General features: G+C 42.3%; 1 protein-coding gene across 1 annotated transcript in view; it reads right to left on the bottom strand.

Annotated features, from left to right (window-relative positions):
- Positions 1–2,810: 2,810 nt before the first annotated feature.
- The window catches only part of nbn (nibrin), a 43,751-nt gene continuing 23,944 nt past the window's right edge, over positions 2,811–22,617 (bottom strand). The window contains 11 exon segments of the mRNA XM_084335832.1: positions 2,811–3,364; positions 4,172–4,221; positions 5,194–5,307; positions 5,756–5,763; positions 5,766–5,898; positions 6,827–6,895; positions 7,861–8,434; positions 9,137–9,299; positions 9,619–9,836; positions 16,549–16,681; positions 16,850–16,950. Coding sequence (XP_084191958.1) covers positions 3,331–3,364; positions 4,172–4,221; positions 5,194–5,307; positions 5,756–5,763; positions 5,766–5,898; positions 6,827–6,895; positions 7,861–8,434; positions 9,137–9,299; positions 9,619–9,836; positions 16,549–16,681; positions 16,850–16,950 — 1,597 coding nt within the window. The 3' untranslated portion in view covers positions 2,811–3,330.

Below are 22,617 nucleotides of genomic sequence, written 5' to 3' on the forward strand. Positions count from 1 at the left end.
CAGGAGTGCAGACTGCTCGCAAAGACAGAGCAGAATCCGCATGCAAACCCAGCGCAGTTAAGGGTGCAATTCCCACAGCGCAATCCATTCTTAGTGGATCCCGCCCTCAGTGTGCGCGCGCATCAAGTGGGCAAAAGGAACGTAATCCTGGTCAGAACAACGGGGCAGACTACAATGTATTTGCATTTGTTAGCTATGCTAGCGATCTAAACAATCAATCCATGCCAAAGCTAGATATGTAAAAGGTGAAAGACTCACACTCACAGCTATGCTGATCTGGCAAAATGACATCCAGCCATTTTAGTTTGAAACAACTTTTAGTCATGGGAGTGTCATGGTTTCTCCATAGAGCCCCATTGTATTTTTTTTAGCGCAGCAGCTCGCGCAGGTAGTGAGTCACGTGACTCAGCTGGTATTGTTGATTGGCTCGAACACGGTATGTTTGTAAACAGCGAACAGGTCTATAAGAATGGCTAGGCGCTATGTCATCATATTCCAAAACGCCACTTCCGTGTCCTGTTGCTTCCAGATGGGATATTCAAAGGCAGTGCTATGGTGCAGTGATGTGTCCCATGTTGCAGCAATATGTCAACAAAACAGTCTCTTACTACAGTCTTTATTATTATTATTATTATTATTTTTTTTTGTTATACGAGTTGAGACCCTTTTTCACAGACTTTGAGAAGTCAGCGAAGTAGGATGTCACAGTAAAAAGGGTGACCGGTTCCTGGGCTGTAGCCATTGCTGTTTACATTGGGCGCATTAGACTAAACATGCTAGTGGACACGGAAGTAATTTGTGACGTCACACTAGCCACGGACGTTGATAAACACAACATAATGGCCTCAAACTACAACCATCTGAACATTAGGCAACACGAAAGTGGCAACAGAGTGACTGATACAAGAAGATACAATGGACAAAGTTCATCGTTAAACCTTGTAAAGTGTTCCGGATTATTCTGAGCCTAAAACCACACCCTTTTCCGTTTCTCCTCTCAGATGGTTCTACCTTAGCTGCTATTGTAGGTAGTTGGCCTAGCCATATTATAGGTAGACAGATGTGTAATGAGTAGATTATGGCCTGGTCCTATGGTTACAGTGCCACTGAAAGGCTTCCTATGCAAACACCTCCACTTGCAGACCTGAATGTATTATTAAAGGACGGAAAATTACATTACGTTTGTCAGTTTGGATTCAGATGTCCTGGCATAAGATTTGGCCCCCAAAACAACCCCTCAGACTTTGAAGATAAATGCCAAATATACCATAACTACTGTACTGTACACCCATAGTATAGTGTACTAGTAAGATTAAACCTGCCTTGACAAAAGTACATTTGAATTCAAAATCACACAACCTCACAGCGCATTCATATTGTCGTGATTGTGGACAGAACCTATGCCAGTTGCTCTGAACCCAAGTCTGTATAGTTGTGTGACGTTTTTCATACAGCATCACTGAAGCCACTATACACCTCATATACACCTGTGTCAATGATGTAGTGCCAGGCCCAGGTGCCAAATAACTGTTGAGAACGTGTGTGAACTGCTGAGGTGTGTGAACTGTTGAGTAAGTGTGTGAACTGTTGAAAAAGTGTGTGAACTGTTGAAAGTGTGTGAACTGTTGAGAAAGTGTGTGAACTTCTGAGAAAGTGTGTGAACTTCTGAGAAAGTGTGTGAACTGTTGAGTGTGTGAACTTCTGAAAGTGTTAACTGTTGAGTGTGTGAACTGTTGAAAGTGTGTGAACTGTCGAGGAAGTGTGTGAACTGTTGAAAAGGTGTGAACTGTGGAGAAAGTGTGAACTGTTGAAAAGGTGTGAACTGTGGAGAAAGTGTTAATTGTTGAAAAGGTGTGAACCGTTGAGAAAGTGTGTGAACTGTTGAACGTGTGTGAACTGTTGAGAAAGTGTGTGAACTGTTGAGAAAGGGTGTGAACTGTTGAAAGTGTGTGAAGTGAACTGTTGAGAAAGTGTGTGAACTGTTGACAAAGTTGTGAGGTCTAACTGTATGGATCTACCGGTATTCATATTTTCATTCTATCGATACAGACGTTTGCAAACAATGTGTGGTCTATACGCATAACTCTTTTCAATGCCACTCGTGTGCATAGCTCATTTTGGAAGGACCCTCATCTGTGCAAATTGAACGCTGACTTCGAAGTCAAGTCTCAACTCCTACTCGGCACTTGCTGTGGATCTGAACGGACAGGGTTGATGTCGAGCCTCTGACGGGCTGGGTGACGTTTTATTTGGCACGGTGATCACCCATCACCGGGGTCTGAGATCTGTGCAAGTGCCTTATGGGTTGTTTTATTTTTTAAATGGATCAGAGATCATTTAAGAAAATGTTTTGTACCCCTCTTCTCCTCCCAGGTTGACTTGTTCCTGGTGTACCTAAAACCAGGGAGCCCCTATGGTCTCGTTCCTGGTGTGGATAAAACCAGGGAGCCCCTATGGTCTTCTTGTTCCTGGTGTAACTAAAACCAGGGAGCCCCTATGGTCTTCTTGTTCCTGGTGTAGATAAAATCAGGAAGCTCCAATGGTCCCGTTCCTGGTGTACCTAAAACTAGGGAGCTCCAATGGTCCCGTTCCTGGGTGTAGATAAAATCAGGGAGCCCCTATGGTCTTGTTCTTTGTGTACCTAAAACCAGGGAGCCCCTATGGTCTTCTGTTCAAAACAGAGGGATAGCTGCTTTGTGCATGTAGTTTGACTCCACTCTCTTGTACAATTGAAATGGGTTTCTAATGTTTTGTACACTGTATTTTTTATTATGAATGAATAAAACCTTTTGAAAAAAACATTTTTGAATGTGAAACACTTTCTTTTATTGACATTGCTTGCTGTCAGCTTAATTAAAACATTATTAACATGTTTAAACTTAACATATGAAGGGGGGGGGGGGGTAAATACCAGTCGTCGAAAACAATAAACAAGTTGATATACATCATGTAAAACCTGCCTTTTTAATATACCACGCGCATTTCATTGTATACTTGTATGCCGTGACAAATAAAACTCTTGACTTGACTTGACACCAAACAATACAGAAGCGAAAGGTTATCAAAAATCTCGTTGACTAGCTAACCCCCTCCACAAGACGTTTAGTTTACATAACAATAGCATAGTGAAACAAGGCAATTGGTGTGGATATGAAAACATTTCTGCAAACATATTGCCAGCAACAACAGTTAACTCAAGGATGAACATAATTGATGAACTAGAAAGGGAGTTCTGAAAAAGAATCCATTGCATATGTTGCATTATGCCGTTTGTCAAACGTCCTGTGCGAAAATAAACTCCCTCTGCAGAACCTAAGAGATGCAGGTACTTCATCTTCTCTTCGTTGGTTTGGTGGGATTGTACCTACACACGCGCGCACACACACACACACAAGGTTGGTTAATGGCAATGTCCATGTCGGGACACTTAGGCCTATCCTTTTAACATTCCTGATGGGTCATTCCTAAATGTCCTTAGTGGCATTCTAAACAAACATTAAAAAACAGCCAAAAATTAAGTGCTGTAAAAGCGGACAGTTTGTTTGAACAGCTTTAACCAAACATCCTTCTAATAAACCACGTCTGGAAGCCTTGTTCAGTCCGACCCCCCCCCCCACCCCCCAAAACAATGAAGGATTGTTTTCTTAGTAGCCGAGTCTGTTCTCTGGCTACGCATGACTGGCTAAGCATCATGACTCCATGATCAAACAGCTTAGCCTTGACACACACGCACGCCCACAAACACACACATGCAAACACACACACACACCTCTCTCCCCCTTTTCTGCTTAGCCAGAGAAAACACAGCAACCTCAGCGCCAGCTTACATCACTGCCGTTACCCTGGCAACCACTCACAGCGGTGACGCAGGAACTGCCGAGCTCCGATTGGATAAATTGACAACGAGCTGAAATGGTTCCAACTACTCCCTTAAAAATCAATGGTCATAACCCTCACTGATCATTAGGGGCGGAAACTGGATAGATAGGCTCCGGTAATCACAGATGGGGTAGGTCCCCCCCCCCCCCCCCAACTCTTGTATAGCGGATAAAAAACGAATTCAAATTAATATGGGCTATGATGAAATCTGGGGGACAACAGGGTTACCACATAAGTCCATTTGATAAAAAACAAACAAAGTGATATATGAAAACCCAATCCAGTTCCTCACCTGAAGAGATCGTCTCCCAGACTCTCATCACGCTTGTTCTGACGGTCCTCCTGTAACAGACACAGACTCTTCTGAGATTAGTCACTTCTCAAGCTCTCTTTCTCTCTCTCTCTCTCTCTCCTCTCTATCTCTCTCTCTCTCTCTCTGAATTAAGTACATCGGCATCTCTCTCTTTCTTTATCTCTCTCCTCTATCTCTCTCTCTGAATTAAGTACCTCAGTTACATCTTTCAGCCATTCTCTCTCTCCTCTATCTCTCTCTCTGAATTAAGTACCTCAGTTACATCTTTCAGCCATTCTCTCTCTCCTCTATCTCTCTCTCTGAATTAAGTACCTCAGTTACATCTTTCAGCCATTCTCTCTCTCTCTGAATTAAGTACATCGGCATCTCTCTCTCTCTCCTCTATCTCTCTCTCCGAATTTAAGTACCTCAGCAACATCTTTCTTTCTCTCTCTTTCTTTATCGCTCTCCTGTATCTCTCTCTCTGAATTAAGTACCTCAGTTACATCTTTCAGCCATTCTCTCCTCTCTATCTCTCTCCTCTATCTCTCTGAATTAAGTACCTCAGTTACATCTTTCAGCCATTCTCTCTCTCTTCTCTCTATCTCCCTCTCTCTCTGAATTAAGTACCTCAGTTACATCTTTCAGCCATTCTCTCTCTCCTCTCTATCTCTCTCCTCTATCTCTCTGAATTAAGTACCTCAGTTACATCTTTCAGCCATTCTCTCTCTCTCTTCTCTCTATCTCCCTCTCTCTCTGAATTAAGTACCTCAGTTACATCTTTCAGCCATTCTCTCTCTCCTCTCTATCTCTCTCCTCTATCTCTCTGAATTAAGTACCTCAGTTACATCTTTCAGCCATTCTCTCTCTCTCTTCTCTCTATCTCCCTCTCTCTCTGAATTAAGTACCTCAATTACATCTTTCAGCCATTCTCTCTCTCTCTCTCTCTCTCTGAATTAAGTACATCGGCATCTCTATCTCTCTCTCCTCTCTCCCTCTCTTTCTCTCTCTGAATTAAGTACCTCAGTCACATCTTTCAGCCACTCGTCCAGCTCTGAGTTCTTGCCCCTGTTGTGAGCCAGCAGGTCAGACCCCCCGATGATGTTGGGTAAACCCTCTGCACCAGGCACTAGCACCTGTCTCACACACGCACACACGCACACACAAAGGGTGAATATGAACATAAAAAAAAGGTATAAATAGATGTTAGGTATGCTTAAACAAAAACACATGGGCACACATACATACAAAAAACTAAATATAAGAACTTTGCTTATTTGAACCTCAGACTTACAAACCGACCAAATGGGCACGATGAGCAAAATAAATATCATAGAAATTCCTTTCGGATACAAGCGTGCAGCACAAGACATTAAAACGACCAGGTAGACTTGTACAGAGCATTTCAGAGTGCCAGGAGACTGGCACGCACTTTATTCCCCTGCTCAAACCTCCGTCCCCAAGGCCGTTTGCATAAGGCTCTTTAACGTAAACAAGAGGAGAGCATGCAAATACGAAAGCAAAACCCGGACTCATAAGCGGTGCATTGTCTCCCCGCGCGGCACGTCGGGACTCGGGACAGACCTTGCGGAAGCGTTGAAGTTCATTGTGTAGCCGTTGGCCGACTGCACCTGCCGCGGTTTGGCCTGGACGGGCGCCGACACGGTGAGAGATTTGAACTCCACTAATATCAGTCGTTTAGGCAGGTCCTCCCTCGTCTCTGACACCTGCAAACACAACAGCACCACACGTTAGGGGAAGGAGATGTATACCTGGTGGAGGAAGAAACATTTTGGAAGTTTAGAAGTTTTGCTTTATTTGTCACATATAAGGTACATGTACTGTACATTACAGTAAAATGCTTGGTTCTGTATGAGCCCCCTGAGATTGTTCTTTTAACTTTTTTTTTTTTTTTTTTACTGTATGAAGCACAAACACTGTACAAAATATACAATATACAAAACTAAAGTACAAAATGCTAAATAAATGCCAGAATTAGGTATAAATGTAGTGCACATATTTTAGTAATAAATAGATAAAATATGGTGTAGTGTTAAAAAGGGTCTAAGTGAATTTTTTTTTATCCACTTTTTCTCCCATTTTCTATTTTTCTCCCATCCCAATTTTCATATCGTCCAATTCAACCCTCCCGTCTTCGAACGTTGTTTCTTGCCTCCCACAAGCCGGCTGCAATGTGGACTAAGTCATACATAGCACGAGTCCCCTCTGATACTCGAGGTAACAGCCGTCGCATCTTTTCACCTGCGCAGCTCGATCTCTCAGCGTCGGGGGGTCTGGGCTTTGGAGGGGCCCCGCCCCCGTCTCTTCTTGATTCTACTGCGCAGGCGCACCAACAGACCTGTAGGAGTCGCTGTCCACAACGCTCCGATCCCCACCCTTCAGTTTCCCTCCCGTAATACGGCCAATGTGTATTACTGTGTAGTTTATTGTCACTTCCATTCATTGTGCCAAGCTAGGCTAACGTGCAGCCAGATAGCTTTCTACTGAACACAGAGGGGAAACTGGTATCTATCTTCTTGTCTCTCTCTGGAGAAGACAGTAAGCTAATTTCCAAAATGTTGGCGTGTTCCTTTAATGAATGTTGAAATAACAGCCGATAATAATCCAGAAAGATTAATTTCCCGCAGGACTTACTGGGGCCTCCTGTTTGACCGTGGTGGGTTTGAGAGGAGTCTCAACATCTCCACTGGGTGGTTCCGACGGCTACAGCAACACAAAGACGCAGGATGCGAAAGACATGTCACATAGCATCACTTTTATTTAGTCAGAAACCGGCTAATAGGCTTTTATAGATATTATAATGTCAGAAATCTATCATCAAGTCAATAAGAAATCTATTACAATATATTTAATTTTATAGATTCTAATGACAGAAATCTATTACAATCCAAAAAATATATATATTTGAAAAACATTATTTCATAGATTTTATTGACATAAATCTATTAAAACAAATTCTGGGGGGGGGGGGGGGGGGGGGGCGGGTAGCCGCAGCGGACTAATCGGCTGTCTACCACCACAGAGACAGTGGGATCGAATCGAGCTGTGGTGCCTCCGGCTTGGTCGACCATCCATACTGACACAATTGGCAGTGTCAGCGGGTGGGAAGCCGGCGAGGGTGGGTCCTGGTCGTTGTAAACAGCGACTCCTACAGTTCGGTCGGGGCACCTGCACAGCAAGGGAAGGATCTGGGAGAGGTAGTGTGATCCTTCCACACGTTACACTCCCCCAGTGAGTGTCCGCGCTGCCAGGTGAAAAGAAGTGGGGATTGGCCTACACATGATGTCGGAGGAAGCATGCGATAGTCTCCCACTCTCCCAGACCGACGTAGGGGGCAGAGCACGCAACGACCAGGTAGGGGATTGGGAATTGGCATAACGACTAACATTGGGATGGGAGAAAAACGGAAAAAGGAGGGGGAAAAGAGAAAGTAAAAAAAATATATATATATTCTGGGAGGTTTTAATATCAATTCTCTGCTCATTTTATGCCAGTCTATAATTATGCCAATTTTATGTAAATGTTATGCCTATGTCTATTTTGTGTCTACATCACTGCTGTAAAGCACGCTGGGCTGCAATTCTTGTATGAAAGGTGCAAATAAAGATTATTATTATTATTAATAATTGAGATGATGGTAAAAAAAAACATCCTGTCACGGGTCTCACCACAACGAAAGACACCTCCTCATCTTTAACAGCCTGCGAGTGCTGATTGACTGAGGACCCCTCATTTGGACCTGTGCTGGACCTCTGATTGGCTGCCCTGTGTTCTGCAGGAGGCAACGGCTGTCTCTTTGCGGAGGAGGCACGTTCCACCACATCTAGGCTCTGGTTTCTATTGGCTGCAGAGGGCTCCTCTAGGTCCAGACCTGGCCTCTGATTGGCTCTACCGTGCTCTTCTGGGTTAATCCGCAGCCTCTTACTGCCAGACGAAGGTTCCACAGCATCCAAAGGCCGTTTTCCATTGGTTGAGCTGTGTTCCACTAATGACGGCTTCTGGGGGTGTTCATCCGAGTCATCCATCGCCTGAGACATGATGGCCTCCATCTCCTCCATCTCCTCCTCCTTCTTCCTCTTTGTGCTCTGTGGCCCCTGCTGGGCGGGGTGGGAGACCCTGTCTGCCCGAGCCTCAGACTGTGCCAGGAACATGTCTTCTGACCCGCGCTGATTCTGGGTCCCGGCTGTGGACGCACTCTTCTTCGGCTCCGACTGAACAGCGCAAGACTCTTCCTCCCGAGGCCTGGGAGACGGGAACAGAGAGGGGGAGACAGAGAGAGGAGGAAACAGAAAGATGAGAGGAGGAACCAGGGGGACAGAAACAGAGAGGGGAGAGAGAAACAGAGAGGGGAGACAGAAACAGAGAGGGGAGACAGAGAGGAGAGGAGCAGGAGTGGAGAAAACCAAAAAATGAGGAGGAACCAGGGAGACCGAAACAGAGAGGGAGAGACAGAGGGGGAGAAGGGGGAACAGAAAAAAGAGAGGAGGAACCAGGGAGACAGAAACAGAGAGGGGAGACAGAGAGAAGGAGTGGAGGAAACGGAACAATGAGAGGAGGAACCAGGGAGACAGGAACAGAGAGGGGAGAGAGAAACAGAGAGGGGAGACAGAAACAGAGAGGAGAGGAAACAGAACAATGAGAGGAGGAACAAGGGAGACAGAGAGAGGAGGAGTGGAGGAAACAGAACAATGAGAGGAGGAACCAGGGAGACAGAAACAGAGAGAGGAGTGGAGGAAACAGAACAATGAGAGGAGGAACCAGGGAGACAGAAACAGAGAGGGAGAGACAGATAAAGGAGGAAAGGGGGAGAAGGGGGGAACAGAAGGACATTCATATTTTTTGCCGCAGAATTCTCTCCATGCATGGATGGTTAGTGGTGATTCTGTGTCTGTTCTAAGATGACACAGCTCAGTAAAGGGTTAACCCCTGCGAACAGATATTTACCTTTTTTTGGTGACTGGCTGGAAGAAGGTGGTAAGAGTGGCCTGCTTCTGTGGGGAATCCTGTGGGGAACCTTGTGCTGAGGACCTTTGTTTCTGTGGCGACGCCTTCACACTACCACCCGTTTTAGGGAGGGGTGATTGGCAGCTGGCACCATTCCCTCCACCTGACGTGACAAAAGCAATCACTTTAAAAAAGCAGCTTTTAAATGGTAAATGGTGCATTTATATAGTGCTTTTATACAAAGTGCTTTACAATTCTTGTTCCTCACATTCACACGCCGACGGCAGAGGCGACCATGCAAGGAGCCAACCTGCTCATCGGGAGCAATTAGAGGTTAAGTGTCTTGCTCAAGGACACTTCGACACGCTGCCCGGGAGGAGCGGGGAATCGAACTGGGAACCTCTCGAATACCAGATGACTGCCACTGTCGCCCCCGCAATCAGGCCTAATAAATTCATTCATCAGTCCCTCCGTTCATGCACCTTCTGGTCGCGACTCTGACTTCTTCCTCTGTGAGCCCACGCTGTGTGTAGCAGTGTTGATCGATGACCTAATCGTCTCGGGCACAGAGAACATGGCGGTGGCGCTGTCCCGGTGGGCTGCGGGTCTGGACTGGCTCGGTTTACCGGCGGTCCGGTTCTGACTCCTGTCTTGGGTCTCTCCGACCGCGGTCACACTAGTCACTTCATTCTGGTCCACCCTGACAAAGACAAAGATGTACTGTCTTTTACAGTCATGCACTTTGCCACTAAATAATCGTCCTTGCCTATATTACTACCTACCTACTATGAATGAATGAAAAGGTTTATTTTTGAACATGTATTCTCCATATTCCTCCAAACAAATCACAATATCAAGCTCTGTCATACATAACAATCATAATGAAAAAGAAATTAAGCAAAAAGTCAAGAGCAATGTACCGGTAGTTAGTTTGTTGACATGTTCAAGAAAGGAGTAGAGGGAAGCTAAGCTTATTGAGGCTGACATGTGAGTGGATTTTGACTCCCGCTCCTTCCCACTCCCACAGCAATAATCCCATCCCAATCCCAAGTGAGAGTTTTGAAAAAATCCCACTCCCTCCCACTCCCACAGAGGATTGATCCCAATCCCGTCCCAAACTTTTATAGAATCCCACTCCCATTTACCAATCCTGCTCCGTTTTTCTTCCTCAGTATAAAATATGCAGTACATGGAACCATAGCTGTCAACATTGGGATTTGAAAAAACGTGCAGGTTTTAGCCCCGCCCCTTCTCCTGGCCCCGCCCCATCAGCCCGCCCCCTCCCACCCGGCCCCACCCCCTCCCAATGGAGCTGCCTCGTCACTGCCATCTGCTGGTCAAAACCGGTATTATTTTGTTTTCCTACTGTGTAGCGTGTAAATGCTATAAAAATACAGTAAATTACCTTTTATCAAAATATTAACCATTAAATAAAGGTTGTAATCTGTAAATGCATTTGATTTTACTGTAATTTGACAGTATTTGGAAACCATAGATGCCAGACATTTAGTTTTCTTGCAGCTTTTTTTCTTACAGTCTACAGTCAGTGAATCCTAAATCTCCACTAGGCAACCACTTATCAGTCCAACAAGGACTGGGTGAACTAGTTGCTACATTAAATTAATCAGATACCTGGTTGAAAGTGAAATGCTGTGAACATCCCTGCATTAAGTGTAAGACAAATTCAGTATAAATTCAGTTTATGTAGTAGTAGCATCTTACAATTCATACATAAATGTTATGATGAATTGAAAATGGGGGAAGAAGTCCTTCTCTGGTCTGCATCCCCTTAACAATTGTGTATTGCACAATACTGTATTGTACCCATCTGTTAAAGTTAGCAATCAATCAATGTATTGCCAGTGTCTTTATACCTTCATCACTGTAGGCTACATATTAATACGACAACTCAAGAAGAATCAAGAGGTTTATTTGTCACATACAGTGAAATGCAGGTGGTCACGCCCGCATTGATTGTGCAAAATGCAAAAAATATAGGTAACAGGATATGCATGATAAAAAAAGACATGCCATGTTCCTGAAAAAGCTATAAAAAATGCCTATGGTCATTAATTTAGCAGTGGGAATATCATTTTTGGAACAGTGTGTGTGTTGCAATTATGCCACAACAATGTGGAACGCCCTACCCAAAGCTGTAAAGGAATGTGAATCACTACCCACCTTCAAAAACACTCTCAAAGAACACCTACGGGAGACTGCAATTCAAAACTGGCCCCTACAAATGTCCTAACCCAGTTGTACAATAAAGACCAAGCATGGCTTTGTCAGTATTCCAATGTACCCAACCCCCCCCCCCACCTCCAATGTACAGCCCCACCCAACCCCACCCCACCTACCCAACCTCCTCCAATGTACAGTTTCTATGTCAAATGTATGTCAGTATTCAAATGTACAGTGTGTGTCCCCCCTACCCAACCCCCCCCCCCCCCCCCCCCCACCTCCAATGTACAGCCCCACTCCACCTACCCAACCTCCTCCAATGCACAGTTTCTATGTCAAATGTATATACACTCTTTTTCTGGATTTTTTTAGTATCACAAACAGTACTGTATTTGAAAATCTGGTATGTCATAAATGTATAGATCTGTATGTCGTGTGTGTCATATGATGAATTGAAAATGGGGGACCCTGATGTAAACAAGACGAAAGTCTTTCTCAGGTCTGCATCCTCTTAACAATTGTATGTATTGAGCTGTACTGTACCCATTCTGCAATCTGTTAATAAACTTTTCAATCAATCAATCAATCAATCTACAGAGAAAAATGATAGAAAAAAAGCCAATGCGATTTTGTGTTTTTCCTCAATATCTCTGCAATGCCTGCGAGTTACCAGTAACTGTATTTGTCATACCATGACAATTCACGACAACTTTTAAAACGGATCAATTTATATGTATAAATCGCATTCAGGAAATTGGGCGTCAGTGAAGGCATGCTCTCCGTGGAGGAATGGCAGGAGGGGACAGTGGAGGCGCAGAGCAAACGGCTGTTCACCAACCAACACATTTAAACATTCCTGCATCACATACAGTAACTTTGTATTGTTTTATCCACAGAAGATTTGCAAACATTTTGTTCCAGAGACAAAAGCCACAGAGTGGGCAATCAAGAGACACTGGCTAAGTTGATTTGACACCCTCGGTCCGCCTCGGTGCATCAGTCTACTCTCTCCCCTGAGCTCTGAGCTTTATCCGGTCGCGTCGCTGTTATTCTTCTTCGGGTCGCAACGGTCTGACTTCCTGTGATAACGGTCTAATCTACACTGCTGCCACCTGTCGTCACGGAGGAGAATTGCAGCAATTTTGTAAAAATTAATAAGTACAAAATACGTGCCAATCCGTGAACCGTGAACAGGGCGTGAAGAGGGTCAAAAAAACAGGAGAATCCCGGAAAAACGGTAGGGTTGACAGCTATGCATGGGTCACATCATGTCTATAGGGCTGTATGTTAACTTTTTTTGCACATAGCACTGGTGCTACAGAGGTTGATAGTTTTGTAGCACAGGCCAAAATCTTGTAGCACAAGTATAAAACGTGTTATATTTGTAACAGTCACAAATGTGCCTGCCTATTGTATTTGTTTTATTTAGTTGCAGTGCCATGTTTGGCTGTCATTTTCATGCTGACAAGTTGACGTCACACAGCCAGACACGGTAGGTGTAAGGAATTATGGGATTTGGTGTTGGATGTATGGACTCTACTAGGGGTGGGAATCGCCTGTTTCATCACGATACGATACGATATCGATTCTTTGGACAACGATACGATATTTGCAGATATCACAAAGTCTGCCACGATACGATACGATGCAGGTGCCTGCAATCTATATAAGACGATATCATAAGCCCATTTAACACAATCAGTAATATTTAGATCAACTCAAAAAAGGTAACGAAAATATAATTTGAATTAAAATAAATGTAGCTCTTCCAGACATTTAAATGAACAACAATCTATTGTTTTTAATACAAATAGACCTCCTGTTCACTGTAAAGTGCCACGTTTTGATATATTGAGCTTTAAACTTGAAATAACTAAGTTAAATTTTTTGGAACTCACAACACAACAACCTAAAAACCCCTCCCTACCTCCCTCTCCCAAACGGTTCCTAATTTTTTTTATGTTGCATGATCATGTATATATTTATTATGTATTATATTTGTTATGTTTAAATATCAACATTATCTGGCCATCCTCAGTAAATCAAACTCCTTTGACCTCACCTACTTGAAATCATTGACGTAGAGAGAGGGACAGAGAGGCTGAGGCTTCCCCCCCCCCCTTTCCTCACTGTTTTCTCTGCCTCTGAGCTGGGTTAGATTAGCTTAGTTACCGGTAGCAGCTAACTAGTTAGTTTTGGTGAGGATGCAAAGCATGTAAGATGCATTGGAAGCGTTGCGGGGGAAAACAGGCAGGGACTTATTTCCTGGTAGCAAAATGCGCACTCTAACATAACATAGCATGCTATGCTGCCGGAGCTGCGCTTAGGAGGAAATGACTGAGACTTGCCACAGGATTTTCAAAATAAGAGCATCGATATGAACCGAACGTTGTTAGCTGCCGGAGCCATAGATATTATGGCTGGAGCTGCGCTTGGGCGGAAATGAGACCTGCCACAGGATTTTCAAAATAAGAGTATCGATATGAACCGAATGCCTATCGCATGGGTGCTAGTGCAGTAAATTCATTCATCGCACAGACCGATTTTTTCATAGCAAAGCTGTACATGCCCTGATGTCTGCCTAAGTTAAATATAAAACCACCAAACATTTACATTAGTGATTAGTGTTGTCAAAAATGTCGATTTTTCGATACATATCGATTCTGAATATTTAAAACAGTTTCAATAAAAATTTCCCGCAATATCGATACTTTCTGCACTATCGATTTTCAAAACAAGAGTCACCTTTTATTTTACAAAAAGTGATGTTTGGTGAAAGTTAGATTTGCACTTTATTAATCCCAATAGGGAAATTCATTCTTGTTTGATGATTAAGAGGCACCTTTTATTTGTTTTAAGTGAAGTTTGGTGAAAAAGAAAGTTATTGCACTATTAATCCCAATAGGGACATTCATCTTTGTTTGATCAAGAGTAACATTTTATATATATATTATTATTATACATTTTTTTAAATGAAGATTGGTGAAAGTTAGGTTTGCACTTCAATCCCAATAGGGAAATTCATCTTGGTTTGATATTTTTTGTTGTCAAATAAAAACAAAGGTTATTTGAATTTCTAGTTTTCAAGAGAAAAAAATCGATTAAAATCGTAAATCGGATTAAAAAAAAAATATCTGAGATTTTATTTTTAGGCCATATCGCCCAGCCCTAAAACAAAGGGTTTTAAAAGTGTTATATTTCTCTTCTCTTATAATACCAGAGAGAAGGTGAGGAGAATCGACCAGCAACAAAAGCTAAAAATAAATTAATACATTTAATAAAGAAATTTACATTTTAAGATTAAAATCTTTTCCCTGTGGTATCGAAAATGGTATCGAATATCGATACTTTTCAAGGTATCGTATCGAAGTTAGAAATTCCAGTATCGTGACAACACTATTAGTGATGCACCGATGTATCACTCCTGTCCAAATCCCATTGATCACTCCCTTCTGCTCCCTCCCGTTGACTTTTACTCCCGGTCCTGCCCAATCACGGGATTCAAAGTGAAATTGACTCCCATCCCGTGTGAATCCCGCGGGACCTGCGGGAATCCCGAAAATATGTCATCCTCTAATCCCTACCCCCTTACATTAAATATTTTTTTCTTCCATTAAATTTTACTTGATTTAACATAAATATATATATATATATATTTTTTTTAAGATTTATTTTTTAGCGTTTATCGCTTTTTACTACTGGGCAGTCCAGTAGAGAGCGAGAGGAGGAACGGGAGACAGAGTGGGGGGAAGACATTTGGCAAATAACGACGGGTCCGGGAATCGAACCCGGGTCGGCCGTGCCGCGACTCAGCGCGTTATGTGGTTCGCCACTGGGGCGCCCCAATTTAACATAATTTAGTAGTGATGCACGATATATCGGCCACCAATATAATATCGGCCGATATGGTAATTTTTTTACACATCGGTATCGGTCCGATAACAAGATAGGGCCGATATTAAAAAATATATATATATATTTCTTTTTTCTTTTATATATATATATTTTTTTTTACATGTTTTGGTCTTAAATAGTTTCCAAATATCTGTCATTTCTGAAAACAAGTTACAAAAGTAAAAAAGAAATGCGTTTTGGAAAATAGCTCTTTATTTGATTATCATAAAAAAGTGTTTTCTATACAGAGATATCAACATCAGTAAATATCGGTATAGGCCAGAACAGCAATATTAATATCGGTCACAATTTTCACATCGGTGCATCACTATAATTTAGTATAATACATTATATACTATACTTTGACTTATAGTACAAAAAAGAAAAAAAACTTGAGTCGCTTGACAGCAGTAAATACAATACAACACTACATAACACAATATAACATAACTTTGTTTATCCGCATTACTCAATTCTATATATCTCTAATGTGTATTTTTTAAGCTGCTTTTTAAATTGAGCAATATGTTTACTCATTTTAATGTATTCAGGTCATTCCACAACTTCACTCCACAAACGGATATGCACATACTTTTCAGCGTAGTGTGTACCATTGGTTGTTTAAGATTCCCTCTCCCTCTTAAACTATATTCTCCTTCCCCGTCTCTGAACCATCTTTGAATGTTGCCTGGGATTAATTTATATCTGGCTTTGTATACAATGAGAGCAGTTTTTAAATCAACTAGGTCCATACATTTCTATGTTTGTAGCTTTATAAATAAGTTATTTGTGTGTTCATAATATCCAACATGGTGGACTATTCTTATTGCTTTTTTTGAATGGTGCATATTGGTTGTAGAGTGCTTTTGAAGGCGTTACCCCACACCTCCGCACAGTAGTTCATATATGGAAGAAAGAGCGTACAGTAGTGTATACAGTGTTTTTTGGTTTAGAATGTGTCTTATCTTACATAAAACACCAACACTTCGTGCCAATTTTGTTGACATATTTGACTTGAGGTTTCCACTATGCTAATATGTCTCTACTACTATACACTCAACACTGCAGCACCAAAGTTTCAACACTGTTTGATGAACATTGTTACTCAGCTGAAAGAGTTGTACCCTTCCTGCTGACCTGTTGTACAGAACTTGTAAATCGCTTTGGATAAAAGCTTTCAGCTAAATGACTAAATGTAAATGTAAAGACACGACAGACCTTGGTCAGACTTGCTGAAAAGTGTGTGTATAAATGTAGTACTGCGTCATGTTTAAGACGTGACCAAATGTGTTTGTGTCTGTGTTTGTGTGTGTCTGTGTTTGTATTTGTGTGTGTACCTTTGTGACAGCTCTGTGTTAGCTACATATGCTGTGATGTTCTGAGATGATGCTGGCAATACGGTCTCATCCACTGGGGCATTCTGGGACAGAGTGGCGTTTGGAAGTGTGGGCTTCACAGATTTCATCGACTCTGAAACCCCCACCCCAAAAAAAATAATATTGATTTATTATCAGCAGGAAAGCATAGAAATTATGCAAAATCAATCAAGAAATCAATCATTACTTCAGAACTCACAAAAGGATGAATATCTAAGGACTTCTAAAGCAACACAGGTTCTGATACATCAGTCCCACCAACCTGAATCCGGCAGTAGATTGGATGGATTGCAATGCTTGTTGCAGGAGGAATAAATGGCGGCCAATCCGATCTCAGACTCTGTGATGAAGCGAAGGCCATTCCTGCGCCAGTGGGAAAGCGGATGGTTGGAGGAAGAGAGATTGAAGGTTAGCTTTAAAGGGAAAACTACACCCAAATAGGGAGGTGTAGTGGTTACATCATTGCTGTTTCCGGCCGGTCCACCATTTTGAAAACGCAATGTATTTTCCCATTGCCCATTTCTAAATCGTCTCGTTTAAAACAAATAAAGCATGAACATTTGCATGGTGTACGTTTCTGTGCATATTCATCCACAATCTATAGCTCAACATCACAAGCCCAGCCCTCTTTTCTTGAACCTCCAATCACAACTGTTGCTTCAAAAGAAAAGAGGGCGGGGCTTGAGATACATGTTATTCCTATGGTCTAAGACAGAAATATAGTAGTGAGAACAAACAACTCTCCCTCTAATCCAAAGACTAGAGCGCTAAAACTCAAAACGTGTGATGTCATCAAGTATAAAGTCTGGAGCTGCTCCATAGACAATAAATTGGGTAAGACGGTAAAGGTGACACACATATACCCGTACATTTTCTGTTTCAGAAGTGAAAACACTACCATAAAATAAAGCTCATGTATATAAAAACTCAAACAAAGATTCTGTGGGTCCACAAAATCAGTCTCCCAGTCATTGTCAATGGAGCAGCTCCAGACTTTATACCTGATGACATCACAAGTTTGATTCTTCTCTGGTTTCTGGCTTTGGGAGAGAGGAGCTCATGTTTACAAATATTGATTGCACTTTCCGAAGGCCATGGAAATAACATACTGGAATTCTAAAGGGGTGGACGGTATAAACGGTATACGGTATAAACGGTATGAATTTGCTCTACGGTATGGATTTTGACTATACCGTGTAACCGGTAGGGCAGCTCTAAAATAGCAATGACGTCATGTAACCACAGCGCGACTATTTCACTCGCATTTGCCCCTAAAAATAGATAGAATTAGTCATAGATAATAGATATGTGCGAACTGGAAAAAGTTATTTAGGAGGCTTCGCGCAGTGGGCGTGCCAGCCCCTACCGCACGCATGTAAACACGGGTCTAGTAGTCTAGTGGGAGGACGGCGGCGTCTCCCTGAGCTAACGTTAGCGTAGCTACCGTTACAAAATGACCCAGTCAACTATTCACTTTTAGTTTAATACATGATGAGGCATTGTCTAACCGAACGGTATCTAGTCGGCCAGCTACCGATAGCTCCTGACATCAACACCCTGAAGACTCTGGCAGGAGCACTGATTCAGGGGTACTACGACTATGCTTGCACCTCATGGTACCAAAGCACCTCAAAGGCGCTAAAAACAAAATTACAAACATCTCAAAACAAACTGGTCAGACTACTGCTTGACCTTACTCCTAGAACCCACCTCACCCCTGCCCACTTTGACAACCTAGGATGGCTTAGAGTAGACGACAGAGTACAGCAACTTGCAATGGGCCTGGTCTACAAGATACACTACACGACCAAGGTACCCATGTACATGTCAAAATACTTCCCAAAGGTCAGTGAATACCACGATCACAACACCAGAGGGAGCTCCACAAATCATGTTAAACCCAGATTCGGCTCAAATAAGGGACTAAACACGTTTCGCAATTATGCCACATCAATGTGGAACGCCCTACCCAAAGCTGTAAAGGAATGTGGATCACTACCCACTTTCAAAACCTCTCTCAAGGGACACCTACGGGAGACTGCAATTCAACACTGGCCCCTGTAAATATCCTAACCCAACAGTTGTACTGTACCCATTCTGCAATCTGTTGATAAACTTTTCAATCAATCAATCAATCAATCCAATGTACAGTCATTTACCTAGTATGGTTGTCAATAGTCCAATGTACAATTTTGTTTGTTTGTACAGTGTCTCCCCCCCCCCCCTCAATGTACAGTTTTGCTTGTTTATACAGTGTGCCCCCCCCCCCCCCCCCCCCACCTCCAATGTAAATTACCCAGTATGGTTGTCAATATCCCAACGTACCCAACCCCCCCCCACCCAACCTCCTCCAATGTACAGTTTCTACGTCAAATGTATATACTCCCTTTTCTTGACTCCTTCTGTATCACAAACAGTACTGTATTTGCAAATCTGGTATGTCATAAATGTATAGATGTAGCAGTACTGACTATCTGTATGTCATGTATGTCATATATGTCCTGATGAATTGAAAATGGGGGACCCTGATGTAAACAAGACGAAAGTCTTTCTCTGGTCTGCATCCCCTTAACAATTGTGTGTATTGAGCTGTACTGTATTGTACCCATTCTGCAATCTGTTAATAAAGTTTTCAATCAATCAATCAACAAACGCTCCACAAAGTCTAGTAGAGAGTAGACGTGTATGCTACCTGTTAGCTCACGTTAGCGCAAGTTAGTTCACCGTTCAAAACGAAATGTCCCATTGAACTAAATAATTCACTGAGGCGTTGTATTAACGTTATATATCCGGCTAGCAGTAGCTACAGATAGCTTCTGATATCAATGTCTTATAACACTGATTCGATGCGTATTCGAGCTGAGGGCTTGCTGAGCACAGTTAAGTAACGTTATGCCAATAGGGTCCAGGTGCAGCGCCGGAGAATCCTGGCCGTAGCTCTGCTCGAGGCTACTCGAGTATAGGTCCAGGTGCAGCTCCGGAGAATCCTGGCCGTAGCTGGAGGCTACTAGAGTACACACAGACAGTGGAGCTTGTTGCGTGGTGGCGATGTCTCGCAGATAATACAAGTACAAGTCTAATTATATAATATATATATTTTATAAAAAAAAAAATAATAATATAAAATAAAATAAAAACATTTTTTATCAAAAACGACGATACCGTGATATATACCGTTACCGTCTATGCTTCAAATTATACCGTGATATACATTTTAGACCATACCGTCCAAATTTCTAACCCCTAATTCTAAGAACTAGAGGGGTAAAATGGTTATCATCTGTCCTTAGTACAATGAAGGCTACTCATTTACTGGGCACTCGTGATTTGCCCTCTGGACTTCTGGTTCTGGCTGCAATGGTATGTTGGCGGTGGTGTGAGACTGAGCTCATTCTACTAACTAGGGCTTGACCAATGTTCTTTTTCCAGGGCCGATACAATAAACGATTATTAGTAATCAACGAGGCAGAGACAATATTTGGGGCCGATATTCAGTTGCAGTAAATGTGAAGTATCCAGAAGATGCACAGCTACAGATAACAGCTACTTCCACCGGGCCAACAGACTACTGACGGACAGACTACATTATCCCATGAGCAGACACACAAGAGCACTAGAGACTTACACACCACACTTATTACACACACACTTCTGCTACTTACACTGTAGAATATATATATTTATTTAATTATATACCGTATTTCCTCTAATAGTGACCTGTATTCAATTAAAAACCGACTCTCTATTAATGTCCGGGTGCGCTGTTGAGCTAAGCAATTATAAGCCGACCTCCTAATACAAACCGGGTTACTAATATACGCGTGAGCGAACCTCTCCTTACTTCCGTATGGAACACGGGTCACGCGCAGCACGTAACACAACAACAACAGAGCAAGCATGGCGACACTACTTTCCGAGTGGAAACGTTATTGAGAGCTAACGTTGCTACCTAAAGTACCCGGAGCTGCTAACTGGCTAACGTTATCAAAACATGCTAGGGCTGTACCGAATAGTTCGAAGCTTCGTTCATAATGTTGAGATTTGAATTCTAAATAAACATAAAAAAATTGTAATTATAAAAAAAAAAAATGTATTTAAATTTTTTTTTGCCAAGGTATGGCGAGTGCCATACCTTGCCATACCAGAACGACGCCCCTGCCGGAGCTGCTAACTGGCTAACGTTATGAGAGCTAACGTTGCTACCTACAGTACCCGGAGCTGCTAACTGGCTAACGTTATGAGAGCTAACGTTGCTACCTCAGTACCCAGAGCTGCTAACTGGCTAACGTTATGAGAGCTACCGTTGCTACCTACAGTACCCGGAGCTGCTAACTGGCTAACGTTATGAGAGCTAACGTTGCTACCTACAGTACCCGGAGCTGCTAACTGGCTAATGTTATGAGAGCTAACGTTGCTACCTACAGTACCCGGAGCTGCTAACTGGCTAACGTTATGAGAGCTAACGTTGCTACCTACAGTACCCGGAGCTGCTAAGGTAAAGTTACTTGATTTCACTTTGAAAACGTTGAAATGACCAGTGACCACCTGTAATTGCACTGTTTACTATTTCATACAGTAGTTGGTTTCAATAAATGAACCCAGTACATTTTACTGGGTTCAAACTGACACAAAATGTTGATTTATTCATTATGATCTGTGTTTGAAAATTTGAAATATAGGCCTCTCTCTTATACATGCCTCCTCCTAATAAAAGCCTGGTACCCGCTACAGTTGAAACAAATACAAGCCCGGGTCACTATTAGAGGAATTACGGTATTGAATTATGTATTTATGAATGAAGAAACTAACACCCCAAATGTCCCCAAGGGGATCAATAAAGGAATATCTTATCTTATCTCATGTTCATTAATAATCACTTTCCATTTCTCTTATCTTCATATTTCTGTCACCCATCTCTTCTGCAGTATTTAGGGGGCGAGCCCTGAAGGGCTTAAACTCAAAAAGGGCTTAAACAAAAAAAACAAAAAAAAATCTATTATTATTTATTAAGTTTCTGCCACGTGTGTCTCAATGCATGCGTCGCTTTTCATGCAATTCGACATGCTGATAAAGTTACGTAATGACACAAAAAAGTGGAACGAACAAACCTCATGGTGGTGGCGCTACAACAAGCGTTGAGTCACAAATGCAAACGCCAGTATCTCATGAGATATATGATATCAGTAGAGATGTGAAACTGCTCCTATGTATTTCATTATGATGAACAATTCTGCCTCAAGGATCCTTAAAGTCTGCCATAATGGATTTCCCGCAATTTAGATACCGTAATTCCTCTAATAGTAACCGGGTCTCAAATACAAGCCGGGTCTCTATTAATGGCCGGGTGCGCTCTTGCGCTAAGCAATTATAAGCCGGCCTCCTAATACAAGCCGGGTTACTAATATACTGAGCTGCATACTGAGCTAGTTACTTGATTTCACTTTGAAAACGTTGAAATGACCAGTGACCACCTGTATTGCACTGTTTACTATTTCATACAGTACTTGGTTTCAATAAATGAACCCAGTACATTTTACTGGGTTCAAACTGACACAAAATGTTGATTTATTCATTATGATCCGTTTGAAAATTTGAAATATAGGCCTCCCTCTTATACAGGCCTCCTCCTAATACAAGCCTGGTACCCGCTACAGTTGAAACAAATACAAGCCGGGGTTACTATTAGAGGAATTACGGTAATTGTTTCCTCCCCGAGGGCTTTTTTGTTCTTGCACCAATTTCAACTAAACGTACAGCATATCTTTAGGGGACATAGTTATGCATCTCTTTTGTCCAATCCTGCTGAATCGGGTGAAAAACATGGGTGCAAAATATATGCATGACTTGGTTTCCAATATGGAAGTTGTCTTTAAAAGAAAATGCTGATACCAATCCAACCCGAATATCAGAGCCAATTCTACATTCTACTGTTGAGCTTGTTCAAGGTTGCTCTGGATAAGCATTGGATAAATAGCTACAATTAAAACATACAATAAATGTTTAAAGGTGTGCAGAATGTGTGGCTTTTAT

This window comes from Notolepis coatsorum (assembly GCF_963971535.1).
Source record: "Notolepis coatsorum genome assembly, chromosome: 19".
Lineage (NCBI taxonomy): Eukaryota > Metazoa > Chordata > Actinopteri > Aulopiformes > Paralepididae > Notolepis > Notolepis coatsorum.